Here is a 23,188-nt window from a genome sequence, read left to right as displayed (position 1 = left end):
CATTTAACCTATTACAATTATTTGTCAATTTTTTTTTCATAATTCATACTACAAAAAAATGTAGCACTTAACACATACTTACACCGATGTAAGTGAATAAAATAAACAAATGTAGCACTTAACACATACTTACACCGGTGTAAGTGAATAAAACAAAAAAGTGTAGCACTTAACACATATTATACCGGTGTAAGTGAATAAAATAAAAAAGTGTAGCACTTAACACATACTTACACTGTTGTAAGTATATACATCTCCCAATATCTTAGTACCTAACAATAAATATATAAGTATATTGATGTAAGTACATTTCTATATTTGTAAAGTAATAAAAAAAATAAAAAAATATGCATTAAGTTATTTGTATACAAATTTTATTAAATATATATATATAAATTATAAATAATATAAACTTATAATAAGTTATTTTGTAAAAATATAATAAATTAGAAATATAATTATAAATTTAATTTATTAACGGTTAATTGTCTATCAAAATTTGTAACTGTAACATTAACTGTTAATCATTATTTTTAACGGTTCGATTAATTTAAACCGTTTAGAATTAACAGTTCAATTAATTAACCTATTAAATACAACAATTATACCGATTAACGATTTGGGATTTTTTTTAACATCCCAAATTATATCTACCATAAAATGAACAAGAATCATCTACACTTTTGTATGCCCATTATATACCCCACCAACCATATGATTCCAATTGTATTAATGAATTTATTTAAATTAATAGTTTACGTCAGTTTTTACTTCTAACTTTTATCCTCGAACTTTTTACCACCGACTGATATTCATCTCCTTTATCCTTTTTCGAGTTAATGATCTCCGTTGATGATGATTCTTGAGCGTCAAAGTTTTTTCAGCAACAATAGCCTTCATAGAGAATCTTATTAATCACGTTTCCACCAATGTCGAACTTAACACAATCCCAGTTTTGCAGTTTTCTCAACCAGATTCATGTTCTGCTTGTTAGTGTTATGAATCAAATGCTGAAGATTGATGATGTAGGATGAAAGTTAGTGTTATGATCACGTGCATGCGTGTGTTGCATGGATGAGGGTTTTTGTTATAGTATAGTTACAAGATGTTAAGTTTGTTATGAGTTTGTTATGCACACCCTTCATGTATAAATAACCACTCTCTAGTTCAAGAGAGATCATCTTCTGGTTAATAGAATTGCAAAGAGTCATAGCTCTTATTTGTTCATTCTTCTATTCTTCTAGATAGCTTAAGTGCTATCTTATCATGGTATCATTTTCCAATCCTGGTGGTTGTGTTTCTTCCGCTGCTGACTTTTTTTCTTTCCTGTTGACTTGTGGTGATTGCTCGAGCGAGTTGAGAGCGAGGTATTTCAGATCTCTCAGGTCTTGATGATTGTGTGGATGTGTTGCGCACAAGCATTCTTTGCACGTGATCTTGATATTTTTGTGTTTCGTGGTTCATCACTGTGGAAAGTATGTTGTTGTTTCTGTGATTATCATGGTTGATTTGATGGTTGATCCTACTCGTGATTATGAGGATGTGTCTCCAAATACTTCCTCTTTGAGTCCGGGAGCTTCGCGAAGTATGATTGGCATTCAACACATACCGAAGCATGATATGGTTAAACTTATTGAATCTACCTATCTTCTTTGGAAGCATCAGATAGCTTTGATAATTGATGGTTATGGGTTGCTGAAATTTATTTCTGCTGGTTCTGTTGTACCTGATGAGTTTATTACTAATGCTTCTGGTCAAATTAAAGATAATCCAGGATTTGCAGCTTATCGTTAACAAGATAAGCTTCTTGCTTCTTGGATTTTAACCACTGTGAACACTGAGGTTCTGCCTTACTTGACTGGTCTTACAACGGCGATATCAATTTGGAACACTATAGATTGACTTTTTGGTGCTCGTTCCAGTGCAAAAACTTCTTCTCTCTGGCATAACCTTCATTCCCAACGCAAGTCTGGCTTGATGATCAGAGAATATATTGCTAAGGTTAAGTCTATTTGTGACTTGTTGAATGATGCGGGCAGTGTGGTTACTGAACGAGAACATGTTAGTGTTGTCTTAGTTGGGTTATCAATGGAGTTTGAATCCATTATTGCAATTGTGTCATGTGAAGTATTGTCTCTTGATGTTCTTACTGAAATGTTGTTAGATTGTGAAGCTCGACAGAAGGTGTTCTTGAGCGAGGGTATTTCTGCTAACTTTTTGTTCTTCTCGAGAAGGCAATGCTACTAAAACTAATACTCGTGGGCCTCAGGATTCTGCCACTGAGTCATCACAGGGACACGTATCTTGTGGTCAGTCAAGTGGCTATCATGGTCGAGGGCGCCATCAAAGTTCAAATCGGCCTCAATTTTAGTTGTGTGGTCGTTTTGGGCATGTGGTTCAAAAATGTTATCATCGGTTTGATAGGGAGTACACTGGGGTGTCTGAATCTGATTCGTTGACTGAAAATGTTTCAAAGTCATCTGCTGGGAATTCTACCAAACATGTGCAGTCTGGTAGACAACCTTATGCCCATACCATAATCTCTATGCCTTATCATTCAGCTTTTATTCCCACCCCGGTTTATTTTCCCTCACCATATGCTCCTGGGTATTATCCTTTTCTTGTTGTTTCTCTTGGGTTCCCTTTAGATGCTCCTCGTTTTTCTCATGGTGCATCACATTCTTTCTTGGCTCCTGGTCATGGTTTTTAGAACCGGACCGGTTAGCGAACCGGCCATGCTACCGGTTCACTGGTTCAACTGGTTGAACCGGTCGGAAGAATCGGACGACGTCATAATTATTTAAAAAAATTAAATAAAAATACCAAAAATATTTAATAAAAAATAATTTTTTATATCACAAGTCATATTCAAAGCAAGTCATAACATATATAAGTTAAAAACCATAAAATCAAGTGAAACAAAATGATTCAAATTAACTACAACATCATATTTAAGGTAAAACATATTAAATAATAAATATAATTATATAACTATAATAAAAAAATAAATTTGGGGCTAAAAAAATCATAACAAAATGATATTGTTTGGTTTAATTTAAAAAAAAACAATCCCACATGGCTAAGAAACATAGAAGAGCATCCCAACTAACTTCTATAAATAATAGAGGTAATTTGGCATTCAAAATCATGGAGCCTTTTGGTGAGCATAGAGTGAACTATTCTTTCACTTCAATCAAGCTCGAATTTTAGGCTTCAATCGAGCTTCTAATTTTTTTTTGAGTTCGAGCCTTTTCGAGTTCAAGTTTCAATATTATATTTCGAGTTCGAGTTGAACTTGATAATTTTTAGCTCGTGAGTTTGAGTCGAGTTGAGCTTACTTTTAAAGTTTTCAAGTTCGAGTCGAGCTTAGCAATACTCGAGTTCGACTCGGCTCGTTTAACAAACGACGTCGTTTGGTTTAATTTTTTATAAAAAAAAAATTAGCAGTTCAACCGGTTCACGGTCCGGTCCGGTTCAAACGGTTCAGCGGTTCCATCCAGTTCAGTAGTAACAGTTTAACCGTATTACAATGAATTGGACCAGGCAGCGGTTCCCGGTTGAACTGGCCCGGTTTTCAAAACACTGCTCCTGGTTCAGCAGCCTATGTTTCAACTATTCCAACTACCTCGGGTTCTAACTATCCAGTACTTGCGGATTCTTTGTGGTACCCTGACACCGACGCCACCCATCATGTGAAAAATGACTTGTCAGTTTTTCAATCAGGTACCATTTATACTGGTGATAGTTCCTTGCTTATGGGTAATGGTGATGGTATTCCAATAATGCATATAGGTCAAGGGTTTTTTGAGTTCTAGTAAGAAGCCTTTGCTTTTACAGAATATGCTACATGTGCCTAACATAAAGAAAAAGTTATTATTTGTTTCCCAATTCACTCGTAATAATGGTGTCTTCATGAAATTTCATCCCTCTGAATGTCTTGTGAAGGATGCTCAGACTCAAGTGGTTATACTTCGAGGGAGGCTCACGGATGACGGACTGTATCAGTTGCTGTCTTGTGGGGTTCAAGGGTCTCATTGTTTGGTGAATAATGTCTCAAAGTCACCCGTGTCTTTGAAGTTATGGCATCAACGTCTTGGTCATTCCTCTCTTGATATAGTTCAGCGTGTTTTGAAGTCGTGTAGTCTTGTTTTCAATAAAACTGAAGCATTGAATATATGTTCTGCTTGTATGCAAGGGAAATCTCATAAGTTGCCATTTTGTAAATCGTTGACTGAATATAATGCACCATTTCAACTTGTTGTTTATGATATTTGGGGTCCAGCTCCTATTTGTTCTACTGATGGTTTCCTATATTATGTTTCTTTTATTGATGTTTTTAGTCATTTTACTTGGATGTATCTTTTAAAACGAAAATTCGATGTGGCTCAATGTTTTCTTGAGTTTGCAAAACTTGTCGAAGTTCAGTTTGGATATAAAATTAAGGCTTTTCAAATTGATGGTGGTGGGGAGTATCAACCGCTTCGGACATAGTTTTGCATGAATGGTGTTCAACATCGTCTCTCATATCCTGGTACGTTAGAGCAGAATGGTAAGGTTGAGAGAAAACACATGCATATTGTTGAAACTGGGTTGACTATGTTAGCTCAGTTTCTTTACCTCAGAAATTTTGGAGTTATTCTTTCACTTCTGCAGTATACCTTATTAATCAATTACCTACATTTGTTTTGCATGGCAAGTCTCCATTTGAAGTTCTACATCATAACTCTCTAGATATTTCATTTCTTCAAGTATTTGGTTGTTCATGTTATCCTTGCCTGCGCTCTTTTAATCGACATAAGCTAGATTTTAAGCCAAATAAATGCATTTTTCTGGGTTACAACAATGCTCATAAAAGGGTATAAATGCTTAGATGATTGTGGCAAGGTACTTATTTCAAGGCATGTTGTTTTTGATGAACGAGTTTTTCCTTATGAGGTGTGTGATTTTTCAAGTGCTTCTTCCTTAAGCAGTGGTGTTTCCATAGGTGTGCTACCTCTGGTTTCTCCTATACAAACACTTGTTGTCCCTATAAATACAGGTAATTCTCCTCTTACTACAAGTTTTGAATAGTCTCCTATTGTTGAAGAGCATGTTTCTAGTTCTTGTCCCTCTACTGATGCCGAGGAGCGTGTTCTTCCTTTTAATCCGTGTAATATTTCTATTCATGAACCTTTAACTGGACCACCTGCACTTGATGAGACTTTTCATGCATGTGAAGTATCTTCCCATGCACCTGGTGAACTAGTTGTTTTATCTGCATGTGTTCTATAGTACCTAAGACTGTTGTTTGCTCTTATCCATCTCGGGTTATTCGCAACTCGCATCCATGGTTACCAGGGCCGAAGATGGCATTAAAAAACCTCATGTTCTACATGTTGAATATTTTCGGGAAGAGCCTCGATATATTAAAGAAGCTATGAAGATTCCTCATTGGAAGCAGGTTGCTTAAGAAGAGTTTGATGCTTTGATTGCCAATAAGACTTGGTCTCTAGTCCCTTTTCCTAAAGATCGTGTACTTGTAAGCTGTAAGTGGATTTTTAAGGTGAAACGTAATATTGATGGTTCGGTGTCTCGGTACAAGGCTCGTCTTGTAGCGAAGGGTTTTCTTCAACAACTATGGATTGATTTTCATGAGGTTTTTAGTCTAGTTGTGAAACCTGTAACTGTACGGGTGATTCTTTCTCTTGCATTGACGAGAGGTTGGTTGCTGCGTCAAGTAGATATTAACAATGCCTTTTTAAATGGGGCGTTGATGGAAGAGATTTACATGACTCAACCCCCTGGATTTGTGCAAATTGGTGATGGTTTAGTTTGCAAATTGCATAAAGCAATTTATGGTTTTAAACAGGCTCCTCGGGCCTGGTTTGAGAGCCTTTGAGAGTACCTGGTTTCTGAACGATTTGTTTTGTCTAAATCTGACTCGTCTTTGTTTGTTCGAAAATCAGCTAGTAGTGTTGCCTACATGCTCGTGTATGTAGATGATATCATTTTGACAGGAAGTGATACTTGTGAGGTTCAATGTGTTATTAAAAAGCTGAATACCCAGTTTTCATTGAAGGATCTTGGTTCCCTCAGTTTTTTCCTTGGTATCGAGGTGTGTTCTGATATTGATGGTGTTGTCTTGACTCAACAAAAGTACATTCATGAGCTATTGCATAAACACAAGTTTGGTGAGGTAAAGAGTCTTCATACTCCTATGATTTCTAATTGCAAGTTGTCTGCTGATACTGGGGAACTCATTGAAGATGCAGCTCAATACAAAAGTATTGTTGGTGGTCTCCAGTATATTGTGGTTACTAGGCCGTACATTGCTTTTGCGGTGAATAAGGTATGTTAGTTCATGCAATCACCTCACAATAGTCATTTTTAGGTTGTTAAGAGGATTCTACGCTATCTTTAAGGAATGACTGATTTTGGTTTATGGTTTATTGTATCTTCTCGTATGTCTTTGACTGATTTTGTGGATGCAGACTGGGGTTCTGACCCTGATGATATGCGCTCCACATCTGGCTATTGCATTTTCTTTGGTGGAAATCTCATTTCCTAGAGTTCACGCAAGCAACAAGTTGTTGCTTGATCCACAGCTGAAGCTGAATAAATGAGTGTTGCTTCTGCAGCTGCGGATATCATCTGGATTGAATCATTACTTCAGGAATTGTTTGTTGTTCCACATGGCAAGGCTGCCTTGTGGTGTGATAATTCTAGCATTGTTGCGATTTGTGCCAATCATGTTTTGCCTTCAAAGTTCAAGCATGTTGAGCTTGACTTATTTTTTGTACGGAAATGGTTGTTGGTGGTCGACTGTAAGTCAATGAGGTTCCTACTTATGAGCAGGTTGCAGATGTCTTGACAAAACCACTCTCTTCATCTTCATTCCTTAAGCATAGGCATAAACTCTTGGTAACTCAACTATCTAGAGGCTTACAAAGGTGGCGTTACAGGGGGAATTTTGAAGTAAAAGGCTGAAGCAAATGATGAAGATTGATGATGTAGGATGAATGTTAGTGTTATGATCACGTGTATGCGTGTGTTGCATGGATGAGGGTTTCTGTTATAGTATAATTACAAGCTGTTAAGTTTGTTATGCACACCCTTCATGAATAAATAGCTACTCTCTAGTTCAAGAGAGATCAACTTCTTGTTAATAGAAATGCAGAGAGTCCTAGCTCTCATTTGTTCATTCTTCTATTATTCTAGATAGCTTAAGTGCTATCTTATCACTACTTATCATCCCCTTGTTCTAAACACAAGTATTGGATTCAATTCTTCTGAAGATTAGTTAAACCATTGCTTTCTTCCAAACCAAACGGAGAAAACGGGTTAAAATTTGGGGATTCAAATGGAGTGGGTTCGCGGGAATACGATTGGATGTGGAAGTTTTGGCACTGACAATTTGGTTGTACCCGGGAAAGGTTTCCCAAATTCTCCATTAATGGACGTAAGTCCTCTGAAACAATATGTTATGTTTATCTCAAGAGCAAGAAAGAAGTGCTTGATAAACTCGATCTTTACCCGTAAGTCATCCGTTGTTTCCACGACGATTATACTCTCGATAATGACGACAAGTTCTATAAATTGTTTTTGGAGTACGCTAACAAAGAAAACTTGGCCGATCAGGTGAAGAAAAATGGCGAGAACTTTATGGAATCCGATGTTAGTATATACGAAAGGGCTAAGTTTCGTTCACGCCAAAGGGTTTGTTCACTGACATTTAAGCTTCAAAATATTCTTTTGTTTTGTATTGGTGATATGACGGTAGATGATTTTGGGAATGATAAACCGGCAGTAAAAATAGAAAGAGGGAAAATTGGGAATATAGTAAAATTGAAGGTGATTTACTATATTAGTTCAAATAAAATGGGTAAACTAAGTATTTAATACCTAAACTATCAATTTTAGTCTGTTTCAAAACTTAACCTTTCAATTTTTTCAAAATCATACCTTAATGTTTAGTTTTCATTTTATTTTAATATATGTCATTAAAAAGTTAACACGTTTAGTACCTAAACTAATCATTTTTTGTCTATTTTAGTACTAAAATTTCATTATTTTCAAAACTTAATGTTAATTTTTTAACGTGATACTAAAATGAAACAAAACCTAAAGTTTTAACAATATAAAAATGAAACAAAAACTAAACTTTATGTATAATTTAAAAAAAATAAAAATTTAGACATTAAAATGAAATAAAACTGATAATTTAAGTATTAAACGTTTAACTTACCCCAAATAAAATTTATTAGTACAGGTCGCATTATATCATTTGTGGGCGGGGCATATATAAAGGGGCATACAACAGTAGCAGATGAATCTTCAATTTGCCTTGCAGGTTTTTTATTACAGTTATCGATTATTATACGTCCGAGATGAAAACTGATGAGCCCAAAACTATTTTCCGTCTGGGTTTTCAGTTTCTTCATCTTTAACGATTAATCTTGGCAAAAAGGAAGAAAAAACCGATTGAATTCAGCAGCGAAGTAACAAGCATTTTCAAATGTTTCCCATCAAGAATCCAATGCAAATGGCGTTTGCAGGAGATCATAAGGTGCCCATAAAGCATCCAAAGGGCAAGGCATATTAGCATCAAGCCTCGCCCATGGCTTCCCTTTCCCACTCCAATGCAAAAGACTGACCGGCCCAGGATGCAAATCCCTGCATAAACCTCTAAAATTATCGCCTCCCAGTCCATGTTGATTCCATCTATGGTCAACTGGAACTATGTTCCCTGCAAAAACTAATAAAAATGGCGGCAATGAACCCAACTCGTAAATTCTCATTCTTTTCTGAATCTCCATCCATTCTTCAATCTTTTTCGTGTAATCTCCTTGCCTCCATCGATCGAGGTCAATGACCATTACACCCGTGTTGAAATAACAAGCTTTACGGTTCGCAAAAGTTAAGGATAAGTTAGGGTTTGACCAAAACGTTAGAGTGAAGTAATAGGTGAAGTTTGCATTGCAATATTCTGGTGCAGCCAAGACCGAGTTGTCTCCGAGTTGAGTTGCAGAGAGTTTAGCTATGTCGTCAACGAGGACAAGGTCTGAGTCGAGGTAGACGACCCGGCGGACGCATGAAGGAAGGAGATTGGCTAAGTAGCTTCGAGCATAGTTCAAAGGGCAGTCTAGTGCCGAGCGGATTGAGGTCGAAATGAGACGGGAAACGGAATAGTCATCGAAAGCATAGATTTGGAAGTTGAGGTAAGGGTAGGAGGAAGAGATGGTGGCGCGTAAAAGCGATGCGTTGGCGGTGGCGGAAGCGACAAAGTGGAAGGCCATATTCTGGGGACAAGAGGAGTGTTGAAGCACTGAAAGAATAGCCGCCACTGAACCCCGGATATAAGCTGAATCAAGGGTCATTGCCACATGAACAGCTTCATCCGAACAGAAAAATCCATCTTTATCTTCGCCAACTATCTTCGGGCAATTTAGAGAGTTATAGAACCGTGGTGCTTCTTTGAATTGTTGGGTTATCGGCCACGCACCGCCGGCGGCATTGGCTGCGTAAATGACAGTGAAGAGCAATAGAAGGTGAAAACCGAAGAGTGGTGGTGATTTAGGCATCGGAAAGATCTAGTTCAAAGGCCAAGCTAAAGGTGGTTGGGGTTTTAAACTTTTAATGCAAGGGGCCGCTTTTGATTTGTGATCAAGAATTTGGAACAGGACATCCTATTAAATCATCCACATGGGTAAAAATATTAAATGATGCCACTCAAAATGTCTTTTATAAAATACATGTTTACTTATCAATATTTTTTTTGTTCAAATTTTAAATATAAACAATTGTTACTACCAAAAATTCATATTAATTTATTTAATAATTTTATTCATTAATAATGTAGACTATTAATCTTTCTAATATGAAGTTTAGAAAATAAGGGAGAGATTTTGAGTTCAGATTAATTATATTATATATAAGATTTTGTCACTATATTTAAAATAACTTTTTAAGCTAATTAAAATATTAATTATAATAAAAATTATATATGCATATTTAATTAAAGAGTATGGTGCTGCATCATTTTCCCTCAACTCCTTGAATGTTTTTCTCCATTTTACTCAATTGGGAATGGCTAGCATTTTCTTAAAGAATAAAGTTGCTCTCCAATGGCAAACTTGGGCATCAAGTAAGAGAATCTTTAGTTCCAAAATATTTTTAAACAAACCTAAATAATACAACGTTATTTTTATTTCTGTTTTTCTAATTATTCTAATATGGTTCGTTGGTGAGCTTCACTGTTTGTTCAATATCATGAGGTCCGCCAAATACCATAATTATTCATCTTTTCTTTATTTATTGAAAATTTTAACTTTGATTTCAAATTAAAAAATGCGATCCGATTTATTTGTAAGACAGTGAGGTATTTCTCTGGTACTAATCAAAACAAATTGGACATTATATTTTGATTAATACTGGTACGAAAAGAAAGAGCATATTTGCACTTAATACTGAAAGGTGGAATAACGAGAACGAGTATCTTTGGACATTATATTTTGATTCATGTATTCAAGTCGGGTTTGTTGAAAAATAATAGGCTTAATACTAAAATAAGTGCCCCAACTATATCTCTTTTCCTAAATAGGTGTCTAAACTATTTTTTGACTCATCCCGGTGCCTAACGTTACAAACATTATCCATTTAGGTGTCCGGGTCTTCAACGGTGTTAATTCCTCCGTTAAGTGACACATGTCACAACCTGGTAATTTTAAAAAATATATTTAAAATTAAAAAATTCAAACTATATATATTTTTAAAAAGAAAACAAAAATTTTGAAATAAACCCAAAAATTTGAAAACCTTCATTTCAACCCCTAAACTCACGTCGGCTACCGCCTTTTGCCGTCGATGAAGCTCCACCCGACCTCCCTTCTCCCGGTGACCAAAACCCCCATGAGACCGATCGACGACGAATCAATGTTTTATACTCCGCGAATCCTATGATGAAAATCGCGATTCCGACGGCCAATCGACGAAAACTACGACAACGTATGACTAGGAGGATGACAGTGACTATGTCGGTAGTGGTGATCATGGCCGGAAAGAAGGCGGTGGCGGATTAAGGTTAGGATTCGAGATTTTTTTGGGTTATTTTTATAATATAAGAGAAGTTAGTGTTTTTTTAATAAATATCATAATATTTTTAAAAATAAATTTCAAAATCATCAAATTATGACATGTGTCATTTAACGGAAGAAATTAACGCCGTTAACATCCCATACACCTAAATGGATAACGTTTATACGTTAGACACTTGGATGAGTAAAAAAATAGTTTAGACACCTATTTAGAAAAAATAGTATAGTTTGGACACTTATTTTGGTATTAAGCCAAAATAATAATACAAATTTTGAATATGAATTATATATCTCAAATATATAAAACACATAAATTATAAATGGAAAAGATTAAAAGATACTTTTATTATTAAATAATTAAAATGAGAGAAGTGTGACAGAAAATATTATTCAAATAAAATTGATTGGTTCCTCGTTGTTAGAAATAAACTCTTTACATTAGGTTGGACAATCACAGTCACAGAAAAGTACGGCCAAGCAACCAGCAAACGCAAGCCTGATGTCATAGCTGTAAAAAGCAGGAAAAAACCATTGTTCATTCAGCTCGAAATTTTTTGTGACTTTATTAGTTTATTTCCCTTACAAAATTATGTTCATACATGTTTTGATGATACAGAAAAATTACGAAAAAGGAAAGTTGTAGGAGAAACATTCAAAAGAATGTTAAGAATTTATAATTTTATTTAAAACGTGAAAAAATCATTTAAAATACTATATTATTATTCATATTTTATGAATATATGACATTTTTTTATTAATCACTAAAAAGTTACAAGAATTACACATTTTATCAGGAGTATTGCAATTTTATTTGATCATAATATTCGCAATAAAACATGTAATTATCGTAATCTTTTAAGTAAATATAAAAATATTTATACGAGAATATAAAATTTGAGTAATTTTGTACATTTTTAAATGATAATTTTAAAAAGTATAAAAAATAAATTTAAATATTTGAGAGATTTTTTTAATATTACGAGTTTATTCAGAAATATTTGTAGTACATGTATAATTTTCGTAACTTATTGAATAATTACCAGATGGTAAAACGTAGTCGTGGTGGCCGGAATTGACAGTGGGTGGTCGAATTGTGTGATGGAAATAAAATCCGGCTGGAGCTAGAGAATGTTTTAACAGAACAAATAAAATCTCCAATTCAATATCAAAATATGGGTTACAATATATTGTATTCAAAGTAATCAAACCTATTACATTAATGGGAACATATGGCCCATATCTAACTAACCAAAAACTAATACAAACAGGACAGCCCAATTAATTCCCAGCAACCTAACAAACCAAATTACTATATTCTTCTACTCTGATACCATGTTGAAACTCCGACACAACGGTTGGGGACTATCGAACGATAGTTATCGATGGAGAAAAGAGAGATCAGTTAATGAAGTTGCGTTATAGAAGGATATCATCGACGAAAATTAAACAGAAAACTCTTGGAGTGCCTCTAGAATTTTTCACAGCTCGCCACTTCTTTATTGAGCACGATTTTTAGATTTATAAGCTCGGATACTCCACACACAAGAAACACAATGAATTTCATCCATTTGTAAGACCATATTGATCATCTTTCACTTATTCCTTCTAAATGAATATATCCCTTCTTGCAAAATAATGACATTATCAATGATTTGGACGACATTCTCCAGGAATGGAGAGATCAAATAATCTATCTGATTATTCTTATATCTGGTGGGTTCCATCCCCTTCTGTACGATGGGATCATAAATGTGTGTACTTTGAAACATTCACCTGCCGCCCCTTCTTCATATTTCCGTCTCTCTACTTTTCTTGTCTTTCGACGTCCCGTTTGCATTTTTTAATCCAATGTTTTATTCGTTCTCTTTAACTACTCATCCACGTTCTATCTCTTCTATTATAATTATATTTGAAATATTTGTATTTAATATAAATATTTTATACAATGATAATTTGAATTTGATATATTTTATTTTTTATCAAAGGAAATTCATTTCATTAATTTTTTTTTTGTAGAACAGACACTCCACGTAACGGAAGCAATTCTATACCAGACCCATCAAGACAGGTTCAAATGACAAACAAAAAAGAATAGAGAATGTCATCAATCAGTGAACTTAGGCAAATAACGCAGATGAAGTAATTAATTAATAAAATAGGACATCTTTAAATATATTTTGAGATTTATGGTAATACTTTAGAATTAATCACGTAGATATGATAAATTTTAATAAAATATATTTTTTATTGAAATTTATCTTGGATACATGATAAGTCCTAATAAAAATATATATTTTAATAAAATTTATAATGCTCTCGTAATGAATTCTAATAAAAATATATATTTTATTATAACTCGTCACTCTCGCATGATTGATTCCGAAATACTATTATAAATATTATAAATCCCAAAATAAATTTATATTAATAATATATTTCAAATTATTTTTAACACTCATTATTATGTTAATTTTGTCGTCATCCTTCTCCCCGATTATGATCAGGTTTTTCTAAGGGTAAACTACGCAGTTGGTCACTAATGTTTAAGATAATTTTTGTTTTCTCCACTGATGTTTCAAAAGTTACAAATCGACGGTATCTAACGTTATCAATTGGTTACAAACTGGTCACTCAACGTTAACAGACGTTAACATGAGTGACGGAAAATACAGTTAGCACATTGTTGAGTTAATCGATTGACGGAATCGGCCAAGAGGGGTGTAAATTGGCAATAAAAATTTTGGTGGAAGCTTTTGCAGAAAATTGAAAGAAATTGCACAGTGATTTAGAGTGGTTCGACTTTATCAACCAAAGTCTACGTCCACTACCTTAGCTATCCACACTAAGGATTTTCCACAAATTCACTAATTTGTCTTTCTTTTGAGGACAAAGAGTAACCTTACAAACCCTCAAGAATTATACCCCAAATTCTTGAGAACACTCTCTCCCAAAGAGAACAATACAAATTTGCAAACTTACAAGGAAATCCTCACAAGGTAGATTGTTTGCACAATTCTAGAACAAAGAAAAGAACACTCAAGAATCAATACAATTGAGCACAATAAGTGTTCTTGAAAGAAAAATGAATATTGAATGAAAAATAGGCTTGAAATGCTCAAACTTGAGGTTTGATGCTTTCTCTTTGATTCTCTCTTGATTCTAGTTGCTTGATGTTTCTTATTCTTGATTAATGGCTTCTAAGCTTGCTTAAATACACCTTGAATCACTTCTGAACGTTGGGGATGATTAGAGAAGATAATATAGCTGTTTTAGTGTGAAAACAATTAATAAAACAGCTTGGAGAGTGGGGGGAATCGGTACCCCCTATAGGGAATCGGTTCCCTAAGTGTAAAATTCAAATATTTCGACCGTTACACAGGGGGGAATCGGTACCCCCTGGGGGGGAATCGGTTCCCTCCGAGCATACTGGAATTCTCGGAGCCAAACCATTCAGGAGAGAATCAGTACCCCCTTGGGGGGGAATCAGTTCCCTCTGAGCAATCTGGAATTTTTGGCTTTGAGATGGTTCGAAATATTTTGTAAAATCGTTTTGAAATTATTTTAAGATTAAAACTTAATTTTACACTTGAGTAAGGATTAAAAATGAAATTTGAAAGATTTGGAGTAATATTTTGATATTCGAATAATTATATCGAATATACTTAGAAAACCTTTTAGGAAAATCTTAAAAGTCATTTAACTTAATTTGTTATATTGAAATATCAAAATGTTTTCAACAATCTCCCCCTTTTTGATATAACAAAACATTTTAGTGATTTTAAGATTTTGAAATCAAGTTTTGAAATTACTCCCCCTTACTCTAACACTTCTCCCCTTTAAAACTCTTTAATATTTCTCCCCCCTTTTTGTTAAATCAAAAATACTTTTAAAACAAGGTTTTGAAATCATGTAGCCAATTGATGATAAATATACATAGCTTAAGCTGCTAAGATCACAATCAAGAGAAACGTTAGCCATTAGTTTCATAATCAATATTCATAAACAATGTGATATGGCAAAATTGGTCATATATCTAACATGATGTAAATGATGGAACAAATTTAACTAAACCAAATATATAAATTCAAACATCCAAACAAATCCAAAGTCTAACAATCCACAAAATTAAACATTCCAAAATATTCAAAATGTTGAAACAATAATCTTTTAGTTCAAAGTTCTAAAGCTAAGCACATAATCAAACATCCGGATCGGGAGGAGGAAAACGAGCTCACATAGCGGCCATTTCGTGAGAGAGTTCATTAATACGCGCGTTGGTTGCTTCATTGTTTGCACGCATCTCCCAAAGAATTTCTAATTGTTGAGCTCCCATTGTGGATAAATGGTACTCTATAGAAGTAAAGCGTGAATCCATGGTAGCATATCGGAAATCGAATGTCTCCATAAAGGATTGAAAATATGGAGGCATTTGATGCGTTTGTTGTGCTTGCTCCTCGGGCTGCTCAGGCTCATCTTCAGCTTCATCGATGTCTCACATTAATTGCTCAAGCTCGGGATCGTCATCAGCTTCTGGTGGAGCTCGTTAAGAACTAGCTCCTGGAGTACTTTCAGACGATCGAATCCATTCACCGATTTCCTTATCCTTAATCCATCCCGCTCTCGTTAAGGAAAGAAGATTAATTTGTTTCTTTAGAGGAAAATATGCATCTAGACCAACTCTAAGCCCGGCTTTAGAAAATAGGTTACTCAAAATACAACCGTAAACTAGAGATGAACAAAGTTTTTTGTTAGGAACAAGGTTTACGGTTTCAACAATTTCAGCAAAAATGATCTAGGTAAGTTTATTTTAATATTGTTTTCAAAACAATATAACCACCAAAGATCCAAGGCTCTAAGAGTAGAATAACGACCTCCGGATGGTCGAAACCACCAAGAAATCATTAGATGAAGAAAACGTTCATGAAGGTCTAAGACGCTTGCACTATCCCTTCTTTTATAACGAGATCCTAAAATTTGTTTTTCATTTGAAATACCATCGTTATCTAATCCTAATGCCTTGGCTATGTAAGCCGAGTTAATATGTAAGAATTGCTCTAGGAGGTAGGAACGAACTTCTACGGTTTCGGTTTCAACTTGGTTTTTAATACAAACAGCATTAGAATAAAAGATACGAACAAGTTGATGGTAGATAATGGGTTCAAGATAAAAAAGTTTATCAAATTTCCACTCTTGTAAAAGAGGAAGATATTTAAAATTAATATCTAACATAGCTTGACGAGAAGGGATACGTTCTTCTCTAATTTTGTAAGAGTCGAAATATTGATAATACCAAAAACGATGATTTCTAGGACCAGGATGATTGAAGCACGATTTTTGGATAGTTAAATTAGGATCAATAGGATTAGGATTAGGAATTGGAATTTCAGGAATAGGAGGTGGATTTGGTTGACGGTGTGAGCTACTGGATGATGACCTAGCACGTTTGGGATTGGACATGGTTTAGAAAATCGAAATAGAATGAATAACCTGCAATTTAGAAAACACATGTATGCAATTCAATCAATCCCAAAACTCAATTGAGTCCTCAATATTTCAAGGTTCTCTAAATCAATCCTAATGGGCAAATTTTTTGAAAACTTTTGAAAAATACGATTTTGAGAAATAATATATGTATAGTTTTCATAACAACAGCATAATTCAATCAAACACAATAATTTGAAAAACAATTTTTTTTTAATTTCGAAAATGTCAATAATTTTTAGAAAATTCTTGTGTTTTTGATGAAATTAGTTGTAATATCTAGTTTCTAATCACTACATAATCAATGCCCAATCTAAAGTTCAACCTAGAACTAATTAAAACTAGTTCTATGTTCATAAATTGATGAAATAGAGAGTTTAGAAAATTTTACCTTGAAGGATGAGATTGAGTGGATTTTGATGTTGTTTGCACGATTTTAATGATGATAGCAAGTTTAGAAGATGATATTTGAAGTGAATTCCGATTAAAACCAATGATTTGAGACAAAGATGGAGATTTGAGAGGTTAGAGAGGAGAAACGGCGGAAGGAAGAAGAGGAGAAGGTTTTGAGGATTTAAGGGTTCTGCCTGTGTTAAAATCCAGAACCCCAGGGGGTATTGATTCCCCTTCAAAGGGGGAATCGGTTCCCTCATGGGGGTATCGATTCCCTCTGCACCAAAATGCTAAAATCCGATTTTAAACACACAAAATGCTAAATTAATTTTCTCTAGTGGTATTGACAACTCATATATTGAAAATTAATCATGTTCAAACAATCAAATTATTCTTTAAACGATATTTGAACATAAAATTAATTTTTCATCAAGAATCATAAACTCCACCTAACTAATAGCAATGAATGCAATTAAAAATTAGCATTTTTCATTTAGTCTTAAAAGTGCTAAAATTATTTTAAACACTAAGTGAAGATAGGTTGGTTAAACCTAATTATCTCCTAAGTGTCCAAAATCTTTCCTTGTCTAAAGGTTTTGTAAAGATATCCGCTAATTGGTGCAAAGTATCAACAAATTCTAGAACTACATCTTCCTTAGTGACATGGTCTCTAATGAAGTGATGTCTTATTTCAATGTGCTTAGTTCTAGAGTGTTGGATGGGATTTTTAGTGAGACAAATAGAAATAGTATTGTCACACTTGATAGGAATGGTACCAAATTCAATTCCATAATCAAAAAGTTACTGTTTCATCCATAAAACTTGTGCACAACAACTACCAGCTGAAATGTATTCGGCTTCAGTGGTAGATAATGCAACACAATTTTGTTTCTTTGAAAACCAAGAAATCAGCATATTTCCAAGGAATTGGCAAGTACCGGAGGTGCTTTTCCTATCTAATTTGCATCCTCCATAATCCGCATCAGAAAAAGCATGCAAGCTAAATCTAGAGTCTCTAGGGCCTACTTGCAGTTAGATAAAGTAGAGATCCAATCATTGACCTATATAATTTAACATCTACACATTTACCTCCTTCATCTAAGTCAAGCTTTGTTGAAGTGCTCATTGGAGTGTCACGAGGTTTGCCATTTTCCAGTCCAAACTTCTTGAGCATATCTTTGACGTATTTAGCTTGATTGATGAAGATGCCATCTTTTCTTTGCTTGATTTGGAGTCCCAAGAAAAATGAGAGCTCCCCCATCATGCTCATTTCGAATTCACTTTGTATTAGATTGGAAAATTCTTGGCAAAGAACATCATTAGTAGAACCAAATATTATATCATCAACATAAATTTGAACTACTAATAAATCTTTACCTTTATGCTTTAAAAACAATGTAGTGTCAACCTTCCATTTTGAAAAACCTTTTTTAATTAAAAAATTTGACAATCTTTCATACCAAGCTCTTGGAGCTTGTTTTAAACCATAAAGTGCTTTTGTCAATTTAAGAACATGATCCAGAAATTTTGAATCTTCAAAACCTGGAGGTTGTTCTACATACACTTCTTCTTTTATAAAACCATTTAAGAATGCACTTTTAACATCCATTTGATATAATTTAAATTCATGAAAACATGCAAATACTAGTAATATTCTAATTGCTTCCATCCTAGCTACGGGAGCATATGTTTCATCATAGTCTATGCCCTCTTCTTGAGTATACCCTTGAGCAACAAGTCTAGCCTTGTTTCTCACTATATTACCACTCTCATCAAGCTTATTCCTAAATGCCCATCTAGTACCTACAGTAGATTTATTACTAGGCCTTTCAACTAATGTCCATACTTTACTTCTCTCAAATTGATTTAATTCTTCTTGCATAGCCATAATCCAATGTTCATATTTTAATGTTTCTTTAATATTCTTAGGCTCTATGCATGAAATAAATGCAACATAATTACAAATATTTCTAAGAGAAGATCGAGTTGTTACCCCTTTGGATGGATCACCTATAATTTCACCATCCTTGACATAGTTGTACTCTCTTGGATAAGATACTTCCCTTTCTTCAATGATTGGATTCTCAAGAGGATCATGAGTTTCCTCATTTTTCGTTTCTTCATTTGATGATGGTTCTCCAACGTCATGTCTAACGTCATTTGTATTTATAACACCTACATCATTATTCACACAAGAATCCTTCCTCGGAAGGGGATTATCATCGAAAACATGTATAGACTCTTCTACAACTAAAGTTCTTTTATTAAATACTCGATAAGCTTTAGAATATAAGGAATAACCCAGAAAAATTCCTTCATCACTTTTAGCATCAAACTTGCCAAGGTTCTCTTTACCGTTGTTTAAAACAAAACATTTACATCCAAAAGGATGAAAATAGCTAATGTTAGGCTTTTTATTTTTAAAAATTTCATATGGAGTTTTCTTTAAAATTGGCCTAATCATTACTCGATTTATAACATAACAAGCAGTATTTGTGGCTTCCACCCAAAAATATTTTGGCAAATTATTTTCACAAAGCATGGTTCTAGCCATTTCTTCTAAAGTTCGATTTTTCCTCTCAACAACTCCATTTTGTTGAGGGGTTCTAGGTGGTGAAAAATTATGGCTAATACCATTAGAATTACAAAATTAAATAAATCCAAGATTTTCAAATTCAGTGCCATGATCACTCCTAACACTAGTTATAGAGTAACCTTTTTCATTTTGGATTATTTTTGAAAATATGATGAAATGTTCTAATGCTTCATCTTTAGTACTTAAAAATAGAACCCAAGTATATCTAGAATAGTCATCTACCAAGACAAATGCATATTGTTTTCCACCCAAGCTAGTAGTCCTAGTTGGCCCAAAAAGATCTATATGGATCAATTGTAATACTCTACTAGTTGATACATCATTAATGGATTTAAAAGAAATTCGCTTTTTGTTTTCCTTTAGCACAAGCATCACAGATTTTATCATTATCAAATTTAAGCTTAGGCAACCCTCGAACTAAATCACCTTGAATTAGCCGTTGCAAAACACTCATACTAGCATGTCCTAGTCTCCTATGCCATAACCAACTATCATGTTCATCCTTAGCAACTAGGCACAAATTAGTCATATCAATAGAATCTAAATGCACCATGTATATGTTTCCTATTCTATGACCAACAAGCATAATCCGATTAGATGCAATGTCAATGACTTTACAACCATTAATATCAAACATGACATTGAATCCCTTATCACAAAATTGACTAATACTCAATAGATTATGCTTTAATCCATTCGCATATAAAACATTATTAATTTGTATGGAAGAGGTATTACCAATAGTACCAATACCTTCAATGTGGCCTTTTGAATCATCACCAAAAGTCACTTATCCTCCATTTTTGGCATTAAGCTCAATGAACCAGTTTTTGTCTCCAGTCATGTGTCTTGAGCATCCACTATCAAGGTACCATGAATTTGGATTTGTTTCTCGTGCCTTGTAGCAATGCTCCTTTTCCTACAAACATAGATTAATTTCTAATTTTTGGTACCCAAATTCTTTTGGGTCCATATTCATTAGTTTCCAAAATCCTAGTCCCCTTAGGTATCCATTTGTGTAGGATATCCTTATCTTTAGTAGTAATGAGCTCCTTAGGAACCCATATACTTCTAACGATTTTTCCATTAGAGGTTCTTTGGGGACCTCTATGATTGTAGTTTTTAAAACTTTTTCTAACAAAGTTGGATTTTGAATTTTCTCCATTTTCAAAACATTTTGTTCCAACTTTATCAAAAGAAACTTTAAGATCATCAATTTTCTTTTGATGATCATCATTGACCTTTGAAAGTAAATTTTGCAAATCTAAATTTTTATTTTCAATCTCTTCTAGTTTGATTTGCAAATCTTTGATTTTACTTTCAAGATCATTGTTGGTTTTGGATATGAGTTTATTTTCATTTTTCAATTTTGAAACATCATTTTATATTTTAAAAACAATTTCTCATAATCCAAAGCCAACCCATTATATTCCTCTAATAGCTCATCATAGGATAAATCATCAAAATCAGATGAGTTAGAGGTTACCTTAGAATCTTCCCCAAATGCCATCAAGCATAAGTTTGCTACTTCTTGTTCCTCTTCATCGGAACCTTCTTCATCGCTCCATGTAGCCACATAAGCCTTGTGCTTATTCATTGATTGACCATTCCTCTTTAATTGTGGGCAATCATATTTGACATGCCCTGGCTTTTTGCATTCATAGCAAATGATCGAGTCCTTTTCTTTTGGTTCATTTTTTAGGCCTTCATTTCGGTTGAATTTTCTTCCTCGGTAAGGTCTCATTATTTTTCTGAACCGTTTGGCAAACAATGCCATTTCCTCGTTAGCGTCATCTTCATCCGAATCACTCTCATTTTTTATGGATTTGAGAGCAACTCCAATGTTTTTCTTCTTCTCCTTCTCCTTTGGTGTCTCTTCAATCTTATCAAGGTCCACCTCATCTTCAAGCATCATTTCATGAGTGACGAGTGAACCGATAAGCTCTTCAAGAGTTAAGGATGTTAGATCCTTAGACTCAATGATTGCCGTCTTCTTTGATTGCCACGATTTTGGGAGGGAGTAGACTAACTTCCTCACAAGCTTTTCATTTGAAATGATCTCTTCATATGATTTGAGACCATTGACAATCGTTGAAAATCTATCCGTCATAGCTTTGATATCTTCATTTGGTTTCATCCTGAAATTTTCATAGCTATGCGTTAGAATACTAATTTTAGATTTCTTTACCTCATCGGTACCTTCATGAGTGACTTGAAGTTTGTCCCATATTTCTTTGGCAGTTGTACAAGATGAAACTCTTCTGTATTCATCTGGTCCAAGAGTACAAAATATGATATGGATGGCTTTGGAGTTGAGCTGGAACATTTTTGTCTCTCATTCACTCCATAATCTTGGATGAGTGAGAGGCTTGAAGTATCATTCTTCTATGAAATTCCATGCTCCCATATCACTTGCTTGAATGAAGTACATCATTCTATTCTTCCAATATACATAGTTAGCCCCATTGAAGAAAGGAGGCTTGTTGACGGGCATCGAATCGAGATCGGAGTCGAAGTTTGAAGCGGAGGCCATTGATGACTTTGATTATCGATATAACTCTTCCCGAATCGACTCAAGAGGCGATTAAACCTTCAAATGAGTTAGGCTCTGATGCCAATTGTTGAGTTAATCGATTGACGGAATCGGCCAAGAGGGGGGTGAATTGGCAATAAAAATTTTGGTAGAAGCTTTTGCAGAAAATCGAAAGAAATTGCACAGTGATTTAGAGTGGTTCGATTTTATCAACCAAAGTCTACGTCCACTACCTTAGCTATCCACACTAAGGATTTTCCATAAATTCACTAATTAGTCTTTCTTTTGAGGACAAAGAGTAACCTTACAAACCCTCAAGAATTATACCCCAAATTCTTGATAACACTCTCTCCCAAAGAGAACAATACAAATTTGCAAACTTACAAGGAAATCCTCACAAGGTAGATTGTTTGCACAATTCTAGAACAAAGAAAAGAACACTCAAGAATGAATACAATTGAGCACAATAAGTGTTCTTGAAAGCAAAATGAATATTGAATGAAAAATAGGCTTGAAATGCTCAAACTTGAGGTTTGATGCTTTCTCTTTGATTCTCTATTGATTCTAGTTGCTTGATGTTTCTTATTCTTGATCAATGGCTTCTAAGTTTACTTAAATACACCTTGAATCACTTTTGAACGTTGGGGATGATTAGAGAAGATAATATAGCAGTTTTAGTATAAAAACAATTAATAAAACAGCTTGGAGCGTGGGGGGAATTGATACCCCTATAGGGAATCGGTTCCCTAAGTGTAAAATTCAAATATTTCGACCGTTACACAGGGGGGGAATCGGTACCCCCTGGGGGGGAATCGGTTCCCTCCGAGCATACTGGAATTCTCGGAGCCAAACCATTCAGGGGGGGAATCGGTACCCTCTTGGAGGGGAATCGTTTCCCTCTGAGCAATCTGGAATTTTTGGCTTTGAGATGGTTCGAAATATTTTGTAAAATCGTTTTGAAATTATTTTAAGATTAAAACTTAATTTTACACTTGAGTAAGGATTAAAAATGACATTTAAAAGATTTGGTTTAATATTTTGATATTCGAATAATTATATCGAATATACTTAGAAAACCTTTTTGGAAAATCTTAAAATTCATTTAACTTAATT

General features: G+C 34.3%; 1 protein-coding gene across 1 annotated transcript; it reads right to left on the bottom strand.

Annotated features, from left to right (window-relative positions):
- Nucleotides 1-8,453: 8,453 nt before the first annotated feature.
- LOC120157595 (probable galacturonosyltransferase-like 1) lies at nt 8,454-9,616 on the bottom strand. Its single transcript, XM_039168687.1, has one exon. It carries the CDS (start codon nt 9,558-9,560, stop codon nt 8,505-8,507), a length of 1,056 nt encoding a protein of 351 aa, XP_039024618.1. The 5' UTR covers nt 9,561-9,616; the 3' UTR covers nt 8,454-8,504.
- Between the last annotated feature and the right edge of the window lie 13,572 nt (nt 9,617-23,188).

The sequence above is a fragment of the Hibiscus syriacus genome, unplaced genomic scaffold (genome assembly GCF_006381635.1).
Source record: "Hibiscus syriacus cultivar Baekdansim isolate YM2019G1 unplaced genomic scaffold, ASM638163v2 tig00111273_pilon, whole genome shotgun sequence".
Classification (NCBI taxonomy): domain Eukaryota; kingdom Viridiplantae; phylum Streptophyta; class Magnoliopsida; order Malvales; family Malvaceae; genus Hibiscus; species Hibiscus syriacus.
This window is presented reverse-complemented; position numbering and strand designations above follow the sequence as displayed.